General features: G+C 54.0%; 6 protein-coding genes across 6 annotated transcripts; 3 read left to right on the top strand and 3 right to left on the bottom strand.

Annotated features, from left to right (window-relative positions):
• Positions 1–1106: 1106 nt before the first annotated feature.
• On the top strand, positions 1107–2249 carry A1O7_02137 (uncharacterized protein; the record flags this gene model as incomplete). The annotated part of the gene is made up of 2 exons (XM_007756172.1): positions 1107–1421; positions 1479–2249. The coding sequence occupies 2 exons, from the start codon at positions 1107–1109 to the stop codon at positions 2247–2249; spliced, it is 1086 nt and encodes a 361-aa protein (XP_007754362.1).
• Positions 2250–2892: 643 nt separating this feature from the next.
• A1O7_02136 (glucan 1,3-beta-glucosidase) lies at positions 2893–5568 on the bottom strand (the record flags this gene model as incomplete). Its single annotated transcript, XM_007756171.1, has 1 exon — positions 2893–5568. One exon carries the CDS (start codon positions 5566–5568, stop codon positions 2893–2895), a length of 2676 nt encoding a protein of 891 aa, XP_007754361.1.
• A 1635-nt stretch (positions 5569–7203) lies between these two features.
• On the bottom strand, positions 7204–8583 carry A1O7_02135 (uncharacterized protein; the record flags this gene model as incomplete). The annotated part of the gene is made up of 1 exon (XM_007756170.1): positions 7204–8583. One exon carries the CDS (start codon positions 8581–8583, stop codon positions 7204–7206), a length of 1380 nt encoding a protein of 459 aa, XP_007754360.1.
• Positions 8584–9451: 868 nt separating this feature from the next.
• On the top strand, positions 9452–12097 carry A1O7_02134 (uncharacterized protein; the record flags this gene model as incomplete). Its single annotated transcript, XM_007756169.1, has 1 exon — positions 9452–12097. One exon carries the CDS (start codon positions 9452–9454, stop codon positions 12095–12097), a length of 2646 nt encoding a protein of 881 aa, XP_007754359.1.
• A 408-nt stretch (positions 12098–12505) lies between these two features.
• A1O7_02133 (uncharacterized protein) lies at positions 12506–13880 on the top strand (the record flags this gene model as incomplete). The annotated part of the gene is made up of 2 exons (XM_007756168.1): positions 12506–12579; positions 12683–13880. 2 exons carry the CDS (start codon positions 12506–12508, stop codon positions 13878–13880), a joined length of 1272 nt encoding a protein of 423 aa, XP_007754358.1.
• Positions 13881–13958: 78 nt separating this feature from the next.
• A1O7_02132 (uncharacterized protein) lies at positions 13959–15689 on the bottom strand (the record flags this gene model as incomplete). Its single annotated transcript, XM_007756167.1, has 1 exon — positions 13959–15689. One exon carries the CDS (start codon positions 15687–15689, stop codon positions 13959–13961), a length of 1731 nt encoding a protein of 576 aa, XP_007754357.1.
• Between the last annotated feature and the right edge of the window lie 781 nt (positions 15690–16470).

Below are 16470 nucleotides of genomic sequence, written 5' to 3'. Positions count from 1 at the left end.
CGGTCGCTTCTATCGAACTTAGGTAACCAAGCTCCGACCAGAGCCAATCTGGCAGCGCATCCAGCTGCTTCAAGAGCTGTCCATTCAAGATGCCGCAAGCATAAACAGCACGTCCCCTGAAGCAACCTGGATCTTGAGATACCTTTTGGACTTCTGGGCTGCCGTTCCCTCGTACGACCCTGCAAACGCTCGGCAAGCCGCCATAGAAAGACGAGGAATGGCATGAGCTCCCGCGTCTCGAGCACCGCAAGCCCGTCTTGATCTTGCTACTTTTGGCGGCCTGGAAAGGCCAGCGTGTATGACTTGATGCTCAAAGCACTCTCAAAGTCGATGGACATGAGCAGTACCTCTGACACTCTGCCACACTCAGATGGCCCTGGGTGGGCTGTTTTTGGCAGGAATTCGCATCTAACAGGGCCGTATTAATTACCTATGTTTGACAGGGCAAGCCTGCGCAGCCCACCTTTATACGTGCGATCCTCAGCCTGATGCCGTCATAGATGTTGAGACGAGGCAAGTTCCTCTCGACCCCTGTCCCTGTCGTCTCCGATGTTCTAACCTCCATTCGTATACCTCGAGGAAGCTAGCTGCGCCTCGTATTCATGTGGAGTTGACTACACTGGATGCTACTGTACACCGACCCGGGACATAAGGCCCATCGTGCCTCCTGCCCATAACGAACCCTCAATGGACACAATATGGATTCTCCACATAGGGCCAGCCAACTTCGGTTCGTAGTCGATTGTCGAGTCTTCCCCGACTCGGTCAATAAACCTCCCACACACCGACCAAGCTCGAAGGGAAGCAACCCTGCTGCATCCTTCTGTCCTTCGTCTTCTGACATATCTCACCAGCGTCATAATCGGACCTACACACACCGGACTGCTAGCGGACCTTCCTGTGTGATGAGGAATTAAGACTATGTCCGCCCGGCTCAGGAGCAGTAGCCGCACCACCGGGCTTTCTGTGCGGGAGAAACACATTGATTACCAACTGGCACGACCGTGGCAAGTATATCATCCCTCTGCTGGCCCTCAGTATTCATCCTCTGTCAATCCCTCCCCCATTCAAGCACTTCATCCTTCATCACCCTCTGTCCACCCACAATGGCCCCCACAAACAAAGCCCTCGTCCTCATGGCGCCCAAGTCGCACACCCAGACCATCTCCCCAGCCCCCTACAGCCACCCTTCCACCAACGAAATCGTGATCAAAACCCACGCCGTAGCAATCAACCCAGTCGACTACGGAGTCCAGCGCATGGGCGTCCTCGTTCCCGAAGACGCATACCCCTGCATCCTGGGCTGCGACGTCGCCGGCGAAGTGGTCGAGCTGGGGGACTCGATGTCTCACTTCAAGAAAGGAGACCGCGTGATCGCGCAGACCGGACCCATTGACACGAAGCACTGGAAAGACACGGACGTGGACAAGGACACGGATACGAGCTCCGACTCTGCTGCCGCCCTCTGGCAAGGCAAGAAGATCTACGCCTACGCCGCGTTCCAAACGTACGTCGTCCTGCGCGGCTCCTTGATCGCGCGCATCCCCGACTCTGTAAACTACGAAGACGCAGTGGTGTTGCCGTTGGGAATCGCGACCGCAGCGTCGTGCCTCTTCCCCGCAACGCTGCTGAACCTGGACTTCCCGCCCCCCGACCGGAATGCCGAACAGAAGGACAAGATCCTTCTGGTGTGGGGCGCCAGCTCCAGCGTCGGATCCAGCGGCGTCCAACTCGCCACGCAGGCAGGATACAGCGTGATAGGCATGTGCTCTCCCCGCAACTTCGACATGGTCACCTCTCTCGGCGCGGTCAAGTGTTTCGACCATGCTTCGCCCAACGTGGTCGACGATGTTGTCTCGTACGTGAAGGGGACAGAACTGAAAGTCGTGGGCGCGTATGACGCGATTTCCACCGCATTGACGGTTCCTCCCTTGTGCGATATTCTGCATCGGTTGGCCACGGACACGGGCAAATCGACCCGGAAGTTCATCGCGGCGGTGTTTCCCGGGGCGGAAGCGCACGCGAAACACGAGGTCGAAGTCATTGTGAATCTGACGCAGGGCATGGAGCAGTTCAACAGCACTACGGCACGGATCGCGCCATGGTTGGAGACAGCTCTGGCGGATGGGAGGATCAAGTGTGCGCCTGAGAAGGACGTCATTGGAGACGGGCTGGAAGTTGTGCAGCCGGCGATGGACAAGCTTGCGGAGGGCAAGGTGTCTGGGCGGAAGTTGGTTGTGAGGTTGTAAATGAGGGTGTTGCGGATGGCGGACGGGGGTAGAGTGGGAACATATATCACAGACATGAATAGACATGAATAGACGCGTCAGTATTATCGACGCTCCCCGAGCCACACGCCAAGGGCTTCACTTCAGCGTGCTTAGAGAATGCGACATCAGTACAATTGAACCATTGATTGAAGAGCTTCGGCCGCTCAGCTTCGCTCATTGACCGCAGGCTATTACGAGACGAGGACGAACTTCACGGAGCCTACACCCAGCTCCTGCGGCTTGTCACTTGAATGTTTTCTTCATTTGTTCATTGTCTTTGTACTGTTGTCACCAAAGCTACAACCAAAGCAATAGCACAGCCAATATCGACTCCAGCAATGAAAACTCACCTCTCAGCCACCTGGGTATCACTATGCATATGACAATTCCAACCAACACCTGTGCAGCCGAATACAGGCCATCGTAACAGTATGTCCCGTGATATGTGATATTTTCATAATCATGTACCAGCCAGCCTGTTTGCGCTGATCGAGCCCTCGCATTCACGTTCCGCAATTCCAATATTATTTACCTGTTTCATTGGAATTTTGTCCTTGAATTTTTCCTAGCTTAAATTCGTGCTCTTGAGACCTGCCCGCCCGCCCTTCCTTGTACTGTCATATCAAGTCTCAAAGAGCATTACTGTCTGCCCGAACAGATTTTCGTGGTCAGCACCGATTGCTTCTGGTTGTCCGTTGACATTGACCATGTTGACGGAAGCCTTGGTAGTTAAGCCGATAAGGGAGATATTCTGCGAACACTGAATATCAACCATATTCTCTTGGCAAGACTCTGTCTCCAGGCATGTCTGGATGTAGTTGTCGAAGAAGCTGTACAGGCCACCGCCATACATATGGACATCGGACGAGTCAACAATTCGCAGACCCCAGGACTTCTTGCAGGACTCGGTTGTGCAGTCTGCAAATGTGGGGTCGGTGAATGACGGGTTAGGTGGGAAACCACCTTGCAGCGCATCTGGTGAAGCTTGCATGTATGGCGTTTCGGTTTGAATAGCACCCATAAAAATGTCGCGGGAGTTGGCAAACTGGTAGTTGTAGAGCTGGTTGTGCTCGGAGGATGTTCCATACAGCCAGACAGGGCCCTGACTCTCGACAAGTAGGCCTCGGCCATTGTAGATATTAGTCTGGTTGTGGGTAGTAATGTCGAGCTCGTGGTCCGCGACCCAGAACCAACAGTTTTCGAAATAGCCTGAGGCCTGTTGAGTGATGTGCATCAGGAGGAATGCACCAGCGCATTCGGGCTTGAACTCAAAGGAACCGGTTATGTTAGCCTGGCACGTATCCTGCTGGAGCTGAGTTCCTGCGGATCCACCAATGCGGAAATTGACATCCCACATTCCAGCAGAGCCCTGAGACTCTTGAGCGACATTCCATTCCATGATAATGGCACCTGGAGCGGGGCCAATGGTCTCAAAGACAAGGTCCGACATCTCGACTGAGCCGATATCGCCAGGTTGACCAATCTGGAAAGCAGGCTTGGGGTTGTTGATGTCTCCGAATGCCGACCCTTGTATCATGATAAGGGGCCAGATTTCACCGGTGATCTTGATATTGGACGGTACTCGAACCGTGTCGGAGATGACGTAGGCACCGTGGTCAAAATACACGATCTGGCCAGGTGTAGCAGAATCCAGGATGTTCTGAATCGCGACAGTGTCGTCTGTGACCCCGTCGCCCTTCGCGCCCTGAGACTTGACACTGACAAAGGATGATACTGGTACATTCTCGTACTGTGGCTTAGAACGCTCAAAGACCTTGCTGCCGTTCATGAGCGATGCCGGCATATTCGGTGCGGTCAACCCTTGCTGAACCCGTGCGGATTGAAGGGCAGCAGGAGAAGCAGAACAGGCAGCTGGAGCGGCTGCGGCCGGCAGGGTGGACCGAGTTGGGGATGCGCTCGCTATCGTGGTGGCGTTAGAAGGCGAGTTGGGAGAGCCACTGATTCCCGAAGGTGGAATGGGTGCAATGGTGAAAGGAGAAGCGGCGCCATCCGGGGTTGGGGCTGCGGTGACAAAGACGGTCGTTGTGGTCAATGCTACGCCGGATGGCGGAGGAACAGCCGAGACGGTGAGGGTGGTTGTGGTTGTGGACGAGAATGACTGTCGCGGAGCTTGGGGAGATGGAGGCTGGGCTTGGGGCTGTCGCTTGACAGGCTGGCCTCCTGAAACGCCAGCAGGAGTATAGGTGTCACCCTGACCCCAAGCAGCGACAAGTTGTCCGCCAGCAAGAATGGGTGTAACGCCATCCGCTCCGACAATGGCATTCTGGGTGCCAGTGAAATCAACATTCTGCAAGGCCATTGTACCGCCAGTCGCAGGTGCGCTGGTCAAGTTGTAGGAGGTCTTGATGCCAACCGGAGTGCCGGTCATGACGCTGTCAAGTAGAATGAGAGAGCCCACGGTCTGGTTGACACCATCCTGGAGATTTGACATATCGATTCCAACATCACAGTTGTTCACACTGACGGATTTGAATGTCCACAGCCAATTCCAGTTCATGAGGATGGCAGTTTCGCAATTGTTGAAAGTCAGATTGCGTGTAGTAAACTGTTGGTTCCCGAGGAACATACCAAACTTGCCTCCATTGAAGGTGAGATCAGACATGAAGCCGCCTGAGCCGTTATCCATAAAAATGCCTTGTTGTTTGTTGGTGGGAGATTTGGGGCGCATGTTGAAGACAATATTCTGCAAGCTGGTCGCCTGCGCAACTTGCCAGTGGATACCAGCACCTTTGTCCTCGGGCATCTGCGATAAGTCGATGATCAAGTTGCGCATCTGGCGGTAGAAGTTGTTCTGATTTGTATAGAATTGTGCGCCATTACCTCCGGGAATGTAAGGATCGGTGTCGAGAACTGCAATCCCTTCGAAGCCAGGCAAGGCAGAGATCGTAGGCAGGTTGACAGCGTCTCCGATGAATTGGGTATAGTACAGCTGAACGATCGGAGCAGAGACGGCGTAGGTACCAGGAGGGAAGTAGATGATTGCCGGCACGGTTGTCGAGCTGTCACAGCCCAGGCCACAGCGGCCTCCATCAGTAATGGCATTGTTGATTGCAACAGTATCGTCATTGGACCCATCACCGACAGCACCGTAGTCCTTGACATTGCGAAAGACCTTGTACGTGGTGTCTGAGCCGTATGCGACCGTGCCTTGACGCTGGATCTGACTTAGCCAGTATGAGGAAGTGGCCTGCCGAGTGTCTAGTTCGAGAGGTTTGGGTCTCGGAGCCGCACTTGCCAGCCAGGGCAGAGCGAGCAGGAGGGAGCTGAAGAGCCTCATATTGAGGTTAGAAGTGTGTTATGCGTCTTGGATTGTCGAAGTTGACGATACCGAGTCGTCGGTCTGGGGTGTGTCAAATTTTGCTGACGGATACTCTGGAAGAGAATGGAGTCGAAGTATAGAAGGAAGAGGCTTTAGTCTTCGAGCGACTAGCACCGAGACAAACAAAGGTTGGGCAGTGATAAAGGCAGTGATACCGGCTGCCTATGTCTTCTGAGCTGATATTGGTAGTGGATTGAAGTTTCGGAGGAAGTTGTCGGCGGAAGAGATGCCTTGTGACCAGCGCGTAGCACGCGACTCCAGAAAGAGACTTTTAGTGATTGCGATGAATGAGGAAAAAGTTGAATAGGGAAACCACGAGCCCAGTCGCGTGGGGTACAGAGTGAGTGAGTTGGAAGTGACGGATCAATGAGAGTCAGAAGAATAGACAACGATCCCAGCTGCTTTCGAGACAAGAAAGTAAACAATGGTTCATCGGCGAATTTTTCAAAGGCGGTCGATGTCGGTCCGGCAGTCGATAGACGCAATGAAAGACTTTTGTGCCAGTTCTTTCTCCTCTCTTCTTCAAACGAATGAGAAAGACAAACAGCTCACGACAACCAGCGTGAGAACGACAAAGAGAAAAACAAGGAACAGGAACTTGATGGTCTTGGAAGTGGAAGAGATGGATGAAGTCAGAGAGAAAGTCACAGCGAGGTGATATGTGCGCTGGCAAGCGTTCGAACCCACAACCGCACAATCGCAGCACAGTGAGGTGAGGTCTGACAAGAACCAGTACGCTTGTTTCCTGGATATGTGGTCGCAATCTCAAGTTGCAATCAGCTTGCACAGAAGACGGACAGGTATACGTACTTGCACAACAGGGACGACCTGTTTGGTGGCTCTCCGACTTCCTTCAATCTCAGCGTCGAGCATCACAGGCATTACCGTAGCGGGCTCTCCACCATCCTTTTTTATCTCCGTCATGCATCGTTAACAAAGAAGAGCAGTCCTATCACCACTACTAGCTGTTTCCAGTCTTTCCCTACCGAGCGCATGCCCTGGATCAGATGTTCCGAGGAAGCTTGTATTTTCGCGCCGCCCCGTTGGGAAGCAGCCGCGTGGCAAGGTCGAGTCAGGAACACGCTGGAAACCGTGGTCTCCAGCTCCTCATTCGTGGGACATTCGCACCCAGAACACACTTTCACCCGGACGCAGCTGGCACAGCCCCACTACATATCCCAAGGATGGTGACGAGAATGAAGGGATGCAAAACAGGAAATATGCTGTGGAAGCGAAGGAAGAGAGTGAAAGAGGACACAGAGTGGGCTTCGGAATACTGCTGAGCTGGCAGCTGCGAAACATCCGATTGGGTGCGTAGTCATCTGCCATGAAACGGCTTCGAAACACCCAAGGTTTGACAAGGAAGCGATCGGGTCACGTTGGTGGCGCATCGAGGCTTGAACTGTGGCTACACGGCAGAATTTAGCCGATCATGCAATACAACCCTGCTCTGTGAAACTTGCGAGAACAAGAGAGCCAGCAAGGCTAGGCCAGATGCTGTGATTAATACCCAGTTGACAAGCAAGGTGGTGGCGACAAGTCATATCGGTGGTCAACACCACCTGCATGTTTCCCATGGGCCATTTCCAGCGCTCATCTGATTTGATCATCTTCCATTTCGCGTCTGATCACACGGGCCAGCCGGATGACGCCTTCCTCGAGCACATCCTCGTCTTCCCATGCATAGCACAGCCGGAGATCTTTCTCAAACCGGGTTTGCTTGTTGTGTTCGTCGCCGTCGACTTTAAATAACGGTCCCGAGATGATTGTTACATTCTCTTCTTCCAATGCCCTCTTGTAGATCCGGGTCGAGTCCACCGACCCTGGCAGAGTCAACCAAATGAAATATCCACCCGCAACATCTCTATCTGCCTGCGGCATGGTCAAACCTAGTGGGAGAAGATGGCCCTTGACTGCTTCCATCATTGTGTGGTACCGCGCCGCGTATGCAGGCTGCAATTCTTTGTAGATGTGGTCAGTTAAGGTACCTGTAGCCAGCATTTGGTAGATGAAGGATGCCACCAGATGCGAAGGAGCTCCTCCTGATCGACTGGAACCTGTCTGGGACATGCCATAAGCCATTGCTGGGGTGCCTTCTGCCCAGCCTGTTCGGCAACCGGGAGCGATAATCTTGCTGAAACTACCATTGCTTATTGCATTCCCAAAATCATCAATCGGCCCACCATCAAGTTCTCGGTCAATGTCCACAATCCGCGGCAATACTGCTCTACGTATCGCACGGTTTCCGTTCTCTGGGTCCGATGGCCACAGTAGCATGTCGTACACATCGTCTGTGACGACCAGGGCATCGTACTTGCGCGCCAGACGTACCAACTGTTGTCTATGGTGTAGGCTCATGATTCGACCCGAAGGATTGGCGAAGGTAGGCACCGCGTAGATGATGTGCTTATAAATCTTCCTCCATGCCTTCGGCGTCTTTATCCTGGGTTGTGTGTTGTCCTCCGCTAATGCTTGTTGCTCACTCTGCTGAAGGCCCTGCTCAAGATACCCGAGGTCGATGCCTTCCTCGTCCTCGGGGACTCCCCTGAGCCGATTGTCGAAGCCAGCGTCGGTGAAAATCCTACATGCCAGATAGTAAGTAGGAGCTACCATCCAGACGTTTCGAGTGTATATGGGATCAGTGAAGGTCTGCAAAATGCAAGCCAAGTTCTGGCTGGCACCCCCACTGATGCATATCCTCTCGCTTGTGATGAGTTTGTTTGAGTTGTAAAATTGATGAAGCCATTTAGCTATCGCTTCCCTCAGTGGTTCGTATCCTTCGTCCGGACCGTAGAACAAGACATCTGTATTTGAAGGGTCAGATAGAATGCGAGAGGAAGCCTGGTCTAACTGTTGAGGCGGCAGAAGACTCGGATGAGGCCACCCTTTGAGGAGATCGATATGCCTCGATTGAGGTATGCTACTGGTATATTTTTTTCGAGGGGCACCTGTCACTGGCGCAAGTCGAGTCATCCTGCGCAAGGAAGCCTGCCGACATGTCAGAGCAGTCAAGGGTGACAGAAGCGCTGGACGGCCGATCCGCATGTATTTCTGCATATACCAGACATATGCTCTTTCCGTATCCGAGTTGTTCACAAATGCACGGTAGGAGTATTGAGTATTCCTTGGGAGATCCGTCGGAAGGAAATTTTCTTGGCCGCTACCTCGCTCCTGCTCCACTAGAATCAAGGTCTTTTGTGGGGGAGTCCAACGCTCGCTAGGCTTGGAGCTTGACTTTAGCGGCAGTGTCGGCCCCTGGAACTAGACGATAACGGGCAAGCTAAGCATGAACTCTGGGCAAGACTGGGGAAAGCGACGTCAGCGAGGGGAAGGGAAGGCTTGGGTGACGCAGGCACAAAATTCCTAAGGGCCACAAGCGAGCGAGGGAGATGAAGATGGCCGGGCCTGCGGTGGACATTCCTTGAGAGTCTTGTGCAACAATCTCCTCGAGTGGTTCTCAAGCATCAACAACAGCACAACTGCATCTCCTGTATTACCTACCACCTACTGTGTATTCATATCCACTGCACCACTACGTGCGGTATCCTTCCTGCCGAACCTCTCGATGCGGCGCAGCATATAACCTGCGCTGGACCGGGGCATTCGAGAGTACGTCGGATATCTAATGCTATATTTAGTCCTCATTGCAAAACCTGGTGACACGATAATGGCACCAAAGTGAGCGTTTCATGGAGCCGCATGAGCCGCTTAACGCTTCGCAGCGCAAATAACATGCTGCAGTAGCCTCTGGCTGCGGGCTGTCTGAGCTTCACACCACGTTGGTTCTTTGAAGTTGGAAAGTCAGAGACATCAGCTACCTGAAAAATCTACGGCAGACACAATGTCGAAAAGACTATCGTCGTTGTTCACTTTGTCGCGGGACAGCGACCAGCATAGTCAGCGCCAGCACCCAGAAGCGACACCTTCAACGACTGCCAGCTCCCCTCCAATCGCGCCCCAGTCACCTCACAAGCTACACAAATCCCGCTTTACCTCATCTTCGCAAATTGATCTCAACGATGGCCTTCCTCCTCTAGCTCCTCCCCCTCGCTTGACAGAATCTGGCTCGGTGCGCCCTCCAAGCAGCCATCGAAGCGGGCCCGACAGTCGACCGACTAGTAGGAATAGCAGTATACATAGTCGAGACGGGAGCAGGAGTCGGCCGCAGACACCCAACTTACTGATACCACCTGGCAATACCCACTCGCCAGGGCTTCCGGCGACATCTCCGGTGGCCAAGATCACCAAGAAGAAGAGTTGGCTTCCAGGAAAATCGGACAAACACAAATTCGAGGATGGTTCAACATCATCTAAGGCTTGGATAGCGGGTATCCGTGATCATATGCCATATGATCTGGCGCCTCTGTCCAAGGGCGAGAGAGTCCCTGACTTGTGGAGTGACCGTGGAGATACTGTTATCTATCTCTACCCACCTTCGTCTGGCAAAGGCCCTTGCTTCCGGATCGACTCGGCCCTCCTTGCTGACTCGTGTTCGCTCATAAATCTGCGCAGGCAGTCTCCTGCCTCTGCGGTTGACCAAAATGGTGACATCCCAGAAATTCAGACACCCCTCTCAGCCCTTTCTGTGGGCCCTGGCCCGATTCGTCCTCCATCTCAGGATTCGACCTCAACCTACCGCACCACCAACTTCTCGGTACCGAACATTGTCGCCTCGTTCACCGAGGAGAAGCATGTCTACCTGCCGCTGGCCTTTGACGCTGACCTGTCTCAGCCGGGATCAGAACCACAAGGCGACGACTTTGAGCTTATCGTACTGTACCGTAACTTCTTTGCCTTCTTTGTCGGAGGAGCCCTGGTGTCGACGCACAGGCAGCTGTCCCTCTTTTCCATCTTCATGGGGATCAGTACCATTCTGAAGCGATTTGGATTCTCAAATACAGACGGCTCCACATGGGGCGATGTGCCTTATAACAGCTTCTCACGGTATTGTGAGGAGCTGAGATTGGCAGATGTACGATCAAGTCGAGAGAAGACGATCGAGGCAATCGTGCTGGGTGAACATCTCAAATCTTGGCCCTTGTACAACGAGGGGTTCTGCCACGCTGTTGGGAGGCTGGCCGATCTCAAATCAATCAAGAGCCCGAAGTATGAAATGATGTCTCCAGTCACCAGGAACCGATTGGAGCGTGCACAGATCGATCTCGAGCAGAGGTTACTGGTGGTCAGAGGCAAGCTGGAGGACTTTGACTTTCCCTCAATGTTTGCGGGAATTGCTAACTCGCAGACTGCTACAGAGGCCAAATTGGTTCGCTTCAAGGAGTGGAAAGCCGCTTTTCTAGATTTCCGGCGCTTCATGCTATCGTATCTGCGGCGGAGATACGGTGCTTGGCCACCCAAGGCATCCTCGAAGAAGAACAACTTTGAAGAAAGCGGCCTGAACCGCATCCTGTTGCGAGAGCTGTACAAGGACCTTACAGACTTGTACGACATCCTCGTCGACCGCTTGTCTTTCACAACCCGTACAGCAGACATGCCGCCCATGGACGAAGACGCAGAGACAAGCGACCAGAATGAAACCATTCAGCATGCCATCAGACGCATCGAAAGCGAGTATGACCGAGCAACTCCGCCAGTCTTGCCTCCAATTCCGTTCGACACGCCTCTGGTTCCACAATTCTCCAACAGTTTCAATCGCCGGCACGTTCTGATGTCTGATAAGTCAGCTGCCTCGAACAAAAAGCTGAAAGAGAATGAAATCAATGAAGTGCTCTTGGGTTCGTACAATCGCGAGTCGATCAATGCAAGCACCTTCATTCAAGACTTCTTCAACTATGAGCGTCAACTGGGAAAGGGAAAAACATTGGCACAGGTCGTAGACGCACGATGCGGGCAGTGGCTTTTCGTCTATGCGGTGCTTCAGGCGCTTCCCATGACTGTGGTGGACGCGAGAGATCTCAAGCATACCGAAGGTGTGGAATACTTCCTCTGCGTGGCGCCGCGGGGAGGTAGGCCGTGGCTGAAAGAGGACCAGTCAGTTTCGCGAGCGTGGTACAACGTGAGCAACGGTGGTGGCTACGTGAGTCTCCCTGCGGACCTAATCGACCATAGCGTGGAGGGAATCTATCGACGCAGTCACTGCTGGACGGAAGCCTCGAAATGGGCCGAACAGTCATCCCAACATGCCCTGGTCGATACGTTCCACCGTGTCGATACGGATGGGTTGCAACCCCGGCCCGTCAGCGCCCATGTGCCGTTGCCGTCTGCCAGCCCTGCGCAATCGCCGTATGCCAGTCCTCTCCATTCCCCAGTTTTGCGGCCAACATCGCCGCCAGGCTCTCCAGGGTCCCGTCCTCTAAGCCGGGATCGATTTTCGGTCAACCTGGGTCTCGAGGCCACAGAGGCTCCGCCGTCGGTGCGCAGCAGCTCAAGACCGCCGCCCATCCTCAATCCGAACATCACTTTCGACGCGATCTTGGGAACCACCGACGAAAAGGCGAAGGGCAAAGGAAAGAAGGGGAAGAAATAGCATTTTCAATGTTGGAAATAATCTTGCGCGCATTGGGTTTGTTTTCTGGAAAATATAGCTGTGAGCCACACGGTTCACCGCCCGGGGGTTTGCTCTACCGTTGAGGGCTGCGGTGAACCATTTCCCTCGAAATGATAAAATTGTCAACCTATCAAAGTTCGTGGGTGACCAGTGACGTCAAGCACAATTGATGCGGAGTTGCACTCAGCGCGTGTTTCAATGCTTCGGAATACCATTGATCACTCTATGCTGACTTGAAGATATCAGTGCTTTGGAGAGGAACGACTTGGGAACTCAGCTTCATGTTGAGGCTCCGGTGCACTAGTTCTTACACTAACATTACAATCTACGCTGGTGAACAGACGAACGTCTACCCCCGCGCTTGTGTCTAACCGGAGACTTCTCACTATGAGTTCAAGCGAAGACGGTTCCGTCAAAAAGCCAGTCAACAGGGAACCTGATGCTGGAAAGCTCACAGAAAGGTAATGACCCTCCTGGACCCGAGATTATCGTGACATTACAGAAGGGAGAAGGAGCCGCTGTAGGAATCTGTTCCAACGGACTGACTGACCTCATCTTTTCCAGCTTCCTAACGCCTTCTGAATCGACATCGCATCCACAGGCTATAGCGTATGAACGCAATCACGGCTCCATCCGACATCTCGACGCCACACAGCACAAGTTGAAAATCAAGGCCGACTCGTCACTAACGTCGAGCGAAATCCTGCCCAACCCCATCGATGTGGTCTTCTCAATGGACGATTTGAAATCCCGCTTCAAATACAGTAGTATCACCGCGGCGTTGCAATGCGCGGGGAACCGTCGTCACGAGATGCGCGAGCGAGTAGCTGAAGTGCAGGGAATCGATTGGGGCGACGGCGCCGTCATGAACGCCGAGTGGGGAGGCGTACTACTACGCGATGTGCTACTTTCGGCCGGGGTGACGGCTCCGTCGCCACCGTCGACACATAACTACCAGCAATACCAGGGAATGCACGTCCAATTCGCCTCCGCGCAAGAAACGCAGGAGGATACATACTACGGCGCTAGCATCCCTCTCTCGACGGCCCTGGATCCGGAAAGACAGTGTCTCCTTGCGACGCATGTGAATGGCAAACCTCTCACGGCAAAACATGGATACCCATTGAGAGTGATTGTCCCGGGGATCATCGGCGCTCGATCCGTCAAGTGGCTCGACTCGATTACCATCTCGGCCGAGCAATCGAGAAATCATTATCAACAGCAAGATTACAAGATCCTGTCCAGGGAGATTGCCCAGCGGATCGAGGCGGCCGAGGACGAGGAAGAGAAGGGACGGATCAAAGAGGAGGCAGAGCCTCTGATGGATAATCCTATCAACTCGGTCGTTGCGGTACCGGGGCAGGACGGGGATGTGCTTCACAGGGATGGTCAGGGAAGGATCTATCTGCGAGGCTATGCGATCCCAAAGGGCAAGGATGGCCCGGTCGTCAAGGTAGAGGTATCCATCGACCGCGGCGGGACGTGGCATGAAGCCTCGATTCTCGATAAAGGGGATGAGAATACCGTGTCTTCCTCCGTGAACAACGGAGACACTACGCAGAGGGGCCAGTTCGCGTGGGTGGTTTGGGAATGCTGCGTTCCTGTTGACGGAAATATGCCGCAGGAGGGAACAAGTATCTGGTCGAAAGCGACGGACAAGGGCGGGAACACCATGGACGTGGAAAAGCCGGAGGGCGAATGGAACTTAAGAGGTGTGGCATTTAATGCTGTTGAAGGAAGGAGAGGCATTAGGATTGAATGAAGCATTGGTGGGACCTGACCATCGGAGGATTTCGCAGCGTCAACGTCGACGTCGACGTCGGCTCTGAAAAGGCCTGGATTACAACTTCGCCCCTTTCTTCTTGCTGTCACGGTCCCAGTACTGGACCTCCTTCCGTGACCGCCAGTCCGCGGGGAACATTGCAGGGCCCAGCATCTTCTTCTGCACCTTCCCCGTGCCGCCCTTGGGTAACTCGCCTTGCACGACTCTCAGTATCGTGGGAAGCTTATACGCCGTCAAGCTGCTTCTCAAGTCCTTGCGGAGTCGCTCGATAGTAACGTCCCGGACCTCCGCGGACGACTTGACGCCAATGATGGCGCCGACCCTCTGGCCAAACTCCTCATCGTCCACACCAACCACTGCGACTTCGTTGACGTAGGGCAATTTTTGACACGCCTTTTCAACGTCAATCGCACTGACCTTGTACCCGCCCGATTTGATGATGTCTACACTCTCCCGTCCGACGACGAAGTAATAGTTCCCCTCTCGTCGGAGGATGTCGCCCGTCTTGAAGAAGCCGTCGCCGTCGTGCGCTTTCAGTGTGGCCTCCACGTCGAACAGGTACTTGCTGAACATGTACGGCGAGCGGACCAACAGTTCGCCGTGATCCCCTTCGGAGAGCCGCACCTCGACGCCTGGCACGGGCAAGCCCACGCAACCCTTGGGTAGATCATCGGGCGCGTTGGCCGGGACTTTTAAACAGCCCGGGAACTCGGTCGCGCCGTATCTCGTCAGAATGGCGCGTCCTCGGCGTAGATCGGTCCAGAACTCCTGCACGTTGTCCTGCAAAGCGGAAGACCCGCACATGATCTCGCGGAACTGGTTCACTGCGTCGTCGTACTGGCGTCGTTCCTGGGGAGGCAACACGGCGATGTGCTTCTCGTAATGCCACTTCAGGCGGAGCAGGATCGTAGGCACGGCTGAGAAAATCGTCAAGGCCCCTTGTAGCCAGCGATTCCAGACCCAGGCGGGGTCAAAGCCCCCACGCTTGAATTCTATACACGCGCCCGCAACCAGGAAGACGAAGAAAGACGTCTGCAACCCTGTGGTGTGATGGACTGGGAGGACATGGAGAAGGACATCATTGTGGGATACGTCGTAGCCCTCGCCGATTGCTAGGGCCGTTTCGTGGACGTAGGAGCGGCGCATTACAGCGCCTTTTGGCAACCCTGTGGTTCCGGAGGTGAAGATGACGACGCCTGCAGCGGTATCGGAGAGGAAATGGGTTGAAGATATGACCATGTCGAAGGCCGTATATTTGGGTTGTTTGGGAAGGTTGGACAAGATCGGGATGACGGGGAGCTTCAGATTTGTGGTGGTCTGGAGATCGTGTTGAATATCGCGCCCGAGGTGAACGGCATCCTCGCTTACCAGGAGGAGAACCTGTCTTGACTTGTTGACAAAGTAGGAAGCCTCCTTGACTGGGGCAGACGTGGAAATTGGGACCACGGCTGCCCCGATCGCCAGCACTGCCAGCACTGCGACGGTGAACTCGTAGCCACCAGCAGCTAAAACGCCGACATAGACCTCATCACCGTCCTTGAGCGCTTTCAGAGTTTCTGAGGGAAGCGACTCCTGCAGAACAGCTCGGAAGGAGAGAGCGTCGGACAGAATGTCCGTGTACGTCTTCTCCACGCCGAGGTCGACATCTCGGACGGCAAGACGGTCCCGGCGAGCATGGCGCAGGAGTTTGCTGAAGAATGGGTTGTTGGAGAGAACATTGGGCCCGAGGTGTGGAGGTACAAGGACTGTGCGATCATGATTGTCGGCGGGAGACTGGGATGGCGGCATCTTGATCGCTCCCGCTCATCTGGAAGGGCATCAGACGTTGTTGCAAGCCCGCCCAACGTACCGCACTTCGTTGATTGACTTGTCGATGTGGCATCCAGTCAGGCAGCATCGCCTCATCGGTGCCATCCACATGGATCAGTCGTGGCAGTTTCATCCTACGTCTCCGAAGACTTGGAGAAAAGGCGGAGTTGGCCCGGGCCGTGACGATCTGTACTCGTACGGGTACATGATGTTGGAGCTCTGCCAGTAAACGAGCTTGTCCCGAAAGTGCGGAGAATGATTAATACCTCAGTGATTTCTACTTCGCCTCGAGGCCGTCCTCGCAGTAGTCATGTTGAAGGAGGCGGCGGCATTGATCAAGAAATGAAGGAGCGACAAAGCAGGATGGGAGGTGATCGGTGCGGCTCGGTCACGTGGTCTGCAATTTCCACTGTTTATGCTTAATTAATCTTACTTTCGTCATGAGGAAAATCTCAGACTCACTTCTCGATCAGCTCCACCAGCTCAACACTTCACACCACGACGATTCTCCCGATTCGACGGCATAAGAACGCGAGACATTGTCACCTTGTCTTACCTCGCAAGAAGGTTTGCCAATTTCTCGGCTGTTGCGTCACGCTAACGTCGGCGTGACCCGTGAAGCTGGGAAAGAGAAATCCGGCTTCATGACGACAAGACCATGATAAATGCCAAGCTACGATGGGGATGCGCATCGTCACGACTTCTTTCTTCGTGTCTACTATGTTGGCGCGTCTCAGCCTTGTGGAACAAGGAGAATTTT

This window comes from Cladophialophora yegresii, assembly GCF_000585515.1.
Source record: "Cladophialophora yegresii CBS 114405 chromosome Unknown aczIN-supercont1.2, whole genome shotgun sequence".
Lineage (NCBI taxonomy): Eukaryota > Fungi > Ascomycota > Eurotiomycetes > Chaetothyriales > Herpotrichiellaceae > Cladophialophora > Cladophialophora yegresii.
Note: the sequence above shows the minus strand (reverse complement) of the source record. Positions and strands in the feature narration are given on the sequence as shown.